The sequence below is a fragment of the Dipodomys merriami genome, unplaced genomic scaffold (assembly GCF_024711535.1).
Source record: "Dipodomys merriami isolate MVZ:Mamm:240054 unplaced genomic scaffold, mDipMer1.0.p SCAF_26, whole genome shotgun sequence".
NCBI lineage: Eukaryota > Metazoa > Chordata > Mammalia > Rodentia > Heteromyidae > Dipodomys > Dipodomys merriami.
The window spans coordinates 6,713,375-6,722,500 of NW_027204048.1; the positions used below are offsets into that span (position 1 = coordinate 6,713,375).

The 9,126-nt window shown below is 46.2% G+C and overlaps 1 protein-coding gene across 5 annotated transcripts in view; it reads right to left on the reverse strand.

Moving 5' to 3' along the window:
- The window catches only part of LOC138836913 (S-adenosyl-L-methionine-dependent tRNA 4-demethylwyosine synthase TYW1-like), an 83,326-nt gene that overhangs the window by 36,804 nt on the left and 37,396 nt on the right, over positions 1 to 9,126 (reverse strand). For all 5 annotated transcript variants that reach the window (XM_070035606.1, XM_070035604.1, XM_070035605.1 and 2 more), the window contains 2 exons: positions 6,437 to 6,614; positions 1,248 to 1,383 (listed from right to left, as the gene is read on the reverse strand). In XM_070035606.1, the coding sequence (XP_069891707.1) occupies positions 1,248 to 1,383; positions 6,437 to 6,614 (314 nt within the window). The remainder of the gene's footprint in view (positions 1 to 1,247; positions 1,384 to 6,436; positions 6,615 to 9,126) is intronic.

The window sequence follows — 9,126 nt, forward strand, 5'->3', positions numbered from 1 at the left end:
CCCTGGGTTTGATCCCTCAGTACCACATACACAGAAGAAGCAGAAGTAACACTGTGGCTCAAGCGGTAGAGTCCTAGCCCTAAGCAAAGGAAGCTAAGGGACAGTGCCCAGGCCCTAAGTTCAAGCCCCAGGACTGGCAAGAAAACAAAACAAAACAAAAAAAATTAAAGAAAAACACTAATTGATGCAGCTGAAACATGCTGTTCTGAGTGCTGAGGACCAGGAGAAAACAAGGCTTGGAGACTGAGCGCAGAAGTTGAGAACGGTGAGTCTGGAAATGTCCCTGGGCAGGCAGTGAGGGTGATAGTGATAAAGGAGTGCTGGGGACCAGGAGCCAGGTGCTGGGCACCGCCTCCACACTGGTGCCCAGACAGTGTCACCTGAGGGTTAACACAAAAGACACCAACAACAGGGAAGTGTGATTTTTTTTTAAGCTGATCCTTCCCACCATGCAGTGTGGTAGGGACTGCTCACAAGGGTCCAGAAAGGAGGACAGTCTACAGAAACTGCCCAAACAGCAGCACAGGGCAAATGCAGAGAAAAGCCAGGGCAAAGAGAACAGGGAACTGTGCTGCAGGACCCACCAATCCCACTACTGAGATGTGGTATGCATCAAAGAGGAGAGCCAAGGGGGGCCTGGTGGCCCATGCCTGTAATCCCAGCTACACATGAGGAAGATCAAAATCCAAGGTAGCAAAACACATGAAACCCTATCTGAAAAATAACTAAAAATGTAAAAAGGGCAGGGGCAGGGAGGGAGGATGGTTCAGGTGATAGGAGATTACTTCAGGACCAAGGAAAAGGAAGGAACACTCTGAGCAGCATTACTCATGGGGTAGAGACTTGGCTCTAGAAGTTCAGGATAATTAACTTGATATTTAAACCTAAACTACCTATGGCTGGTCATCTAGGTTTGCTAGTTACCTTGGGAGTATGCATAGAGAGCGGAATCTACATATCAGACGCAGTGCTGCGAAGCTAAGAGAATCTCTGCAGATTGTCTGTACTGTATTTTGTTTACTGAGAGCCTCACTTGGTCACCCAGGCTGGCGGTGGCCTGGGGACCCTCTGCCTCAGCCTCCCCAGGGCTGGATCGCAGACATGAGCAGCACACTCCTTAAAATGACTCCTTAAAATGAAGATTTTGTTCACTCTATTTTAAAGAGAAAAGAGCAGGAAAAAAAATACTTGTCTGTTGTTTTTTTTCCTCTTTGGTTTCCTTCTCTTTGCCACGTCGTAATTCTTACCTTGGCAGCTAAGGCTTTCAAGCTGTCAAGGAACCTCTGCCAGAAATCCTTGAAGAGTGGGCGGTCAATTTTCCTCAGGCTGTCTTTGGTGCTAGCATCCACGCTGACATAGAGCTGCGTGACTGGCTTCAGGTTTCTTGGTAATTAAAAAAGAGAAAGAGAAATTATGCCTAGATCAGGCTCTGTGTGATAGAAAATCTGCAGTCTGTAACAAACAGTGGTGACCAGATGTTATATTCAGTCTACAGGCCGCTACTTCCCCATACAACAATGTGATAACATGCAACATCCTTGTCTGCTTTTTCAATGACTGAATGTCATCTCTAATAAACTACACATGTTCATTAGTTAAAACTAATCCCTGTTCCAACGTAAGGGATGTTTCCAATGGTAAATAAATAAAATGAAGTCTAACTCCAAAATCATGGACTCATTTTATAGCTTCATTTCTACCTATCATATTTTCTACATGTTATATTTGAATCTAGCTGGCTCATTTCCAAAGCCTCTGCTTTTCAAGTAGGTATCCTAGTTATACTCTGTTCAGTGAGTCTACAACTAACTAGAAGAGAACAAAAAAGACCCTTCTAGGGCTAGAAACGTGGATTAGTGGTAGAGCGCTTAGCTAGTATGTGTGAAGCCCTGGGTTTAATTCCTGAGTACCACATAAACAGAAAAAGCCAGAAGCGGCACTGTGGCTCAAGTTGAATAGAGTGCTAGCCTTGAGCAAAAGGAGCTCAGGGACAGTGCCCCCTGAGTTCAACCCCCAGGACTGGCAAAAAAAAAAAAAAAAAAAAAAAAAAAAAAAAAAAAAAAAGACCCCTCTAAAGCCCAGGCTCATGCCTAGAACCCTAGCTACAAAGGAGGCTAACATCTAAGGATCATGGTTTGAGACTAGCCCAGGCAGAAAAGTTTGCAACACTTTATCTTCAATTAGACAGCAAAAAGACTAGATTAGAGGCATGATTCAAGTGGTAGAGCACCAACATTAAGCAAAAAAGCTGAGTGAAAGTGTAAGGTATAGGGCTTGAGTTCAAAACCAGGAGAAAGCCAAGCAAGAGTACTAAGAAAAAGCCTCTAACAAAATTTTCACATTAGTTCCTGTAACTACTTCACAATCTGCCCCACATTCATCCCTAAACTGACACTTCCATGAATATAAACACAGACTCACACTATATGCCATTTAAAATGGGGCAGGCCAGGGTTTTATCCTCAGACAGGCAGTACTTCAACATCTTTAGTGGATACTGTTAACTGATGGATGGAAATATTAGGGGAACAGAGGCCAAACAAACATCTGCCATAATCTAGCTCCTTGACAAACAGAAAACCCCCAGATGTCACCAGTAGTTACTAAAGTTGTTAAATTTAAATGCTTAAATGCCATCCCCAATAAACTGTACCCATTCATTAAGCTCTGACCAAAGTCAGAAAAGGACAGAGAAATCTGACAGCTCCCATTTCTTTGCCCCCTCTGCACTACTGGATAAGGGGATGGCGGCAGAGCCCATTGCCACCCCCTCCACAGTACTGGATAAGGGGGCCTTAACAGGAAGTGGTCCATGGCAGCAGAGCCCAGTGCCACCCCCTCCACAGTAGTGGATTAACAGGAAGTGGTCAATAGAGACCGAGCTTAGTGCTGCCCCCTCTGCAGTACTGATACAAGGGAATCTTAACAGGAAATGGTTCAGGACGGCTGAGCCCAGTGCATGGGCCACACAGAATGCACATAAGGCATCTGGGACAGCAGCACCTGCTTCTCATCACCCTTTTTTTGGTCAGCATCTCTTTCATGACCGACAGTAATCACCTAATACAGATTGTCTGGACAGTCACTGTGGGCCACCATCACCTGAAACCTACATTTTGGTATAAAGCTAATGCTCAAAGGAGAGGAGTAAACTCCAAAGGTCACACTAACTCTGTAAATGTCTGTTGTATGGACACAGACAGATCCTAACACAGGTTAGGATCTGAGAGAAGCAGGAAAAGAGAAGAGGAAGAAGAAAGGATCTTAGGGGAGTTGAGCTGGTCTCTAAGGGGCTCAGCAGCCACTAAGGGACTTGCAGAGATCTTCTAATGCTCAGGGCTCTTACTTTTGCCTAGAACTGGCCTCTGCTCACTCAGGACAGGCACCGAGGCCCCAGTAGCATACCCATCAGTCTAAACAGAGATGCATCATTTCTGAACAGAGATGCATTTCTGTTTTCAAAGAGCAAGAGAATGCGCTGTCATTAATGGCACCATGATAACTCCTATGTCCCTGCTGAGAATAAGTGAAAAGGACAGTATCTGGGAAATGAAAAACCCAGTGCCCAGTAACAATGTCCAATGACTCCGTGTTACTGTGATAACCTGTCTGCTGATTTCAAATTTGAGCTAAGAATGAGCAGCTAGACTAGAGGCCTGGCTCAGCAGTATCATGCTAGCCTAGCAAGTGCAAGGCCCAGAACTGCCAAAGAATGATCATGTAGAACGGTATCCTCAAAATGTACATAGAAATCCCTCCTTAGGTTAGGAGGGTGGTCGGGAGGGGTTGCAACCATGGTTTATCTAACCCTAACTTTGAAGGGTATAGACACCATGCTTTTGCTACCCTGTACAATGAGGTTTTGTTCCCCTCTTTCAGTAGATGGAAAAGTCTTAGCCTACTGCTACTAGGCCATCCAGTCTAAAATAAAAACTGTCAGCAAAAAATAAAGAAATGCCTCTTCCTTTTGCTCTTTCTGTAGAGATTATTAAGCCTCAGTGTATCGTGTCTTACCCTACCACCCAAAAAAAAAAGTAGCTTGAAAGGCAGAATGATATCTAACACATCTACAAAAGGGAAAATGAAGTAGAGATTTATGCTTGCAAGAAATCCAAGTAGTCTGATTCAGTTCTTAAGACAAAAAAATAACCAGAACAGCCCAAACATCCAATGTTATTGAAACTCAAATCTCTAAGGCAATAAAGGGCTGTCACATCAGACCAAATAACTTAGGACTAGCAGCTGATGGAGACATGGGGGTGGAGGGGGAGAGAGGAGGGGATGAGAAGGGGGAGATGGGGGACAAGGGTAGAGAGGGACAGGGGCAGAGATGGAAGGGGATGTGGGGGGGAGGGGATAAGGGCAGATGGGGGCATGGAGTGGAGGGGGACATGGGGTGGGGGGCAGAGAGGACACCGGTATATATATACACGGCACGCTGGCACACCTTGCAGCCTGCTCCACCCTCAGCAGGTCACCAATCCTTTCAGTATGACAGTGTAACAATTGCTGCCTCTGCCTGTCATGGAGACGAACAACCAAGGTTCTGAAGAAGCCGAGTTGCTTATGCAATGGTCCACAGACAACAGCCATCACCAGTGATAAAATCCAGGCCTCCCCCAGGCTCCACAGCCCTTCTCCTAACCCACACACACATCAATAAAGCCCACAGCCACTGCCTAGCGCAGTGTCCTAAGAAGGGAAACCCAGAACAAGGTGATTCAAGAAATGTAGATTGTGACTGCAAGCCCAAAAGGAAGCCCAAACCTAAGTCTTCTGACTAGATTCTTTTCACAAGTGTAAATACTTCATGCCACACTACTCAAAGCCTCTGTGGACCAAATACTGGCTTGGCCTGAAAGGCACTGAAGCCGCTTAGCAAAAGCCACGTACCAGAAAAGGCCACCAGGCCCAGGGTAACCCTTGCCAGTATGTCAAGGAAGAACCAATGGGAAAGGCCAAGATTCTCCTCAAAAGACTATGGGCAGAATTGTAGCAAACACATTTTTCCTTCATGTAAAACTCAGGAAGCTGCTCAGAGCCCATGACCAAGTTACTAAGCTGGTAAGACTGTGGTGGTTGAGAGCTGCCCTTCAGGTGAACTGAAGGAGCTGACCTGCTAACAGTACTGGTGCTCCAACATGAGGCCAACACCCAACCTCCACAAGCCTAGGTGGAGCTCATCCAGCCTTCTTCTGAGACCAGCACAGCAGAAAGCACAGGGGCTGATCTGTACAAGCCTTTTTCCCTCTGGCCCCAGTAGGGAGAAGGAGGGAGCCCTAACCTCAGAGAGGCCTCAAGTCATGAGAACATTTGTTGAAAAGCAAAGGCATCCTGAGGCTTTTGTTTCTCTTTAAGGTCCAGACACAAAACTCGGGAGTTTTAGGACATAGACCAGTTGAGAGGGAAGGTCTCACTATGCTTATTTTTAGGGTTTTTTTTTCCAACCATACAGTTGGCCCTCGATGTCCATGGGGAATTAGCTCCAAGACCCCCCATGAATGCAATGTGTGTGTGTGTGTGTGTGAGAGAGAGAGAGAGAGAGAGAGAGAGAGAGAGAGAGAGAGAGAGAGAGAGAGAGAGAGAGAGAGAGAAAGAGAGTGAGAGAGAGAGAGAGTGAGAGAGAGAAAAGGGGAGAAAGAGAGAAAAGGGGAGAGACAGAGACAGAGAGAGTACCAGAGTTTGAACTCCGGGGACATTGTCTTGTATTCTAGATTTGAAAAACTGGGCTCTGTCTTCTCCATGTCAACATCACCTGTTACTGTGCATCTCACAGACAACCTCAGCCTCCACAGCAGCTTTTAAAGAGCCTCAGCCTCACCACCTGGTTCCAACCTTCCATGCCTGAATAGATACAACTTCCTCCCCAAGTTCTGCCACTTCTCCCCCATTCTGCACCACGGGCAGCATGGTATGTGCACATGAGAGCAAGGTCTTCCTTTCCAACTTGAATTCCAACTGCCAGTCTCCTTCTCACCCTTGCTGGGCCACACCAACTATATTAATAGGACAACTGTCACAAAAACCCTAACTCCACATCTCTCTTACAAAGTTTCTTATTAAAATGTTCCTTCCTCTCCCAAAGTACTGACGCCAGCCATACCATAACATCAGACAGGGTAAGGACTTCCCTGTGGTTTCATACATCTCTCCTCTGGAAGCTCACCCTGTAGCCCAGGCTGGTCTCGCACTTGCAATCCTCCTGGCTCAGCCTCCTGGTATTCAGCACAACCCACTCTTTGCATTCACCTTTGACTTCCCCTAGCAATTTGTTTTCACTTCTATTCTTCTTACCAATGTTCTCCTTTCTAATACAGTGAGGTAGGGAGTAGGCCCACAGCTACCTCTCAAAATGCAGCAAAGGTAAGTAGATCATTTCAGGGCCCATGCAAGCACACCACTTAAACAGACCCAATATGACAGCTGGATGACCCACCTGATTTCCTTGGGGAACTGTGCGTTCGTGACAAGGAAGCTAGAGATTTTACACTGGTGGAGCAGCTCCAGGAATGCATTGATTTCAGGGTACATGATGGGCTCCCCTACCAGGGACAGTGCACAGTGCCTCACCTCCAGCCCTTCCTGGAAGCGCTCTGCCTGGACACCCGGCACTCCTGAGGACAAGGGAGAGAGAGAACACACAGACTGTCACCAATAAGATTCTCAGTGATTCTTTGACATAGTTTTATACCAAAGAATAAAAAGAAGGTTGAGAAGGCATGGCCTTATTATATGGGAAAAAAAGCCATCATCAGCAACTCATTCTGAGATTCTCCCCAATGAAATGCACCAGGTACAAGCAGAACTAGTGTTGTCACGTAACATGTCTCCTCACCATGGGCTTAGGTATGTACTCAGCTATGTCTAAGAAAAGGACTTAACATGCCTGCATCAGGAAAAGCCCCTTATTGACAAATCGCCCCATACATTTCTCAAGTCTCTTGACTTGGGAAACTAATGTGCTCATTTCCAGGTTCAGGAGAATGAGAGTGGAGGACAAAGAAGAAAGAAGAGAGTGGGAGTTCTGCCTTTGGCTTCATCCTGGAATCATCTGGGAGCGGTACACCTACAAGCAGGAAGAACACCGTTAAAGAACCCTTCCTCAAGAGTCATGCCAAACCCCATGCTGTTGATCACATATATGGTGTATATGTGCACACCAGAGGAAACCAGGAGGAAGAGGACACAGAACTAGAGGGAATCAGGGGAAAACATACAACAGTGGGACCCATCAGCTGCACTGGACATTGATCAAAACAAACTAAAGAACTCAAAGGCAGCGATGGGAGGGAGGGAACAAGTAGGAAAAAGGGAACAGCTGATGCTATGCAAAAGGAAAGGAATGTACATATCACTTGATATGGAAGAAATAACTGTATTGTCAAAGTTCATAGAACTCATAAACTTCATAGACCACAATAGACAACTTGCCCCATGAAAGTTAGAATGCATTTGTGACTTTAACTAAGCATCACTATCCCATAATACTGTGAAATTTGTGAAATTATGTAATCAGTTAATCACAATAAAGAATTAAAAGAGAGAGAGAGAGAGAGAGAGAGAGAGAGAGAGAGAGAGAGAGAGAGAGAGAGAGAAATTGTGTCAGCGAGGGCAACATGAAAGATGCTCAGGTGACCAGGGCTGGGAAGGTGGCTCAGTGGTAGAGGGCTTGCCTTGCATGTCTGAGGCCCTGGGTTCGATTCCTCAGCACCACATAAGTAAAAAGAAAAAAGCTGGAAGTGGCACTGTGGCTCAAGTGGTAGAGCGCTAGCCTTAAGCTGAAGAACTGAGAGACAGCGCTCAGGCCCAGAGTTCAGACCCCACAACCGGACCCAAAAAAAAAAAAAAAGATGCTCAGGTGATTCCAGCATACAACTGCCATGAGAACCACTGCATAACCAGAGGGCTCCCAATCCACCATCACTTAAACCTCCCAAATGAAAGCTGCAGCTCTGACACCTGAGTCACCCTGTGGAAGGGTACAGGTCCCAGGAGGGAAGCCAGCAGGCAGGTAAGTCCAGGAACTGGTGGCTCACACCTCTGGTTCTCTATCCCTATTAGATGAAAATTACCTAAAGGACTTACAAAAGTCCTAGTGTAGAAAACAAAGCAATTGAGAGGGTTATTCTGAGCAAAATATAATTTACACACTTCTGATGTAACAGTGAAACTCTTTGATGAAATTACTACACTCTAAAATAATGACAAGAAAACAGGTTTGGGTGGAGGAGGGTGAAGGATAATGAATACAGTCATCTATTTGTATGTATGAAAACAGAACAATGAAGCCTGTTTAAGAAGGGGGACTGGGATACATTGTACACATGTATGAAAATGTACAATGAAAGCCTCTGTACAATTCATGTATGCCAATAAGTAACAAAATGTCCAGGCTGTTTCCCAAACTAACAAAATGAAGGTACCCAGGAGGTTGGGAGGGGATGCAGCAGCACTGCCTAGGTGTCCTGGCCTGGTGACAGTGCGGTGTGAGCAACAGCACTGAGGTCTACCGGATGAGGAAGGCATGCAGTCACCAGCCATGAAAGCCACTCCGCCTCAGAGTGGCTTCTTCACTTCTGGTGCTTTTAACTCCATCTCAGAATGTCTCCTTCACTTTCGCTACTGTCTCCAAATGCCTTTCACCTTCCATGCTTCTAACTTCTGTCTAGGAACACCTTTACTTCTGGTTCTTATAACTCCATCTCAGCTTTCACTTCCGGTGCTTTTATTTTTATTTTTTGTTGGTCCTGGGGCTTGAACTCTGGGCCTGGGCGCTGTCCCTCAGCTCTTCAGCTCAAGGCGAGCGCTCTACCACTTGAGCTACAGCGCCACTTCCGGTTTTCTGGTGGTTTATTGGAGATAGGAGTCTCATGGTCTCTCCTCCCCGGGCTGGCTTTGAACCGTGATCCTCAGATCTCAGCCTCCTGAGTAGCTAGGATTACAGGCGTGAGCCACCAGCGCCCGGCTTTCCAGTGCTTTTAAGAACACCTTTTTTTTCAGTACTTCTAACCTCACCATCTCAGAATGCCTCCTTTACTTCTGGTACTTCTAGCACCACCGTCTCAGACCGCCTGCATCACTTCCAGTGCTCCAGAGCTCCTCCATCTCTCCCCATGCACTGGGGTT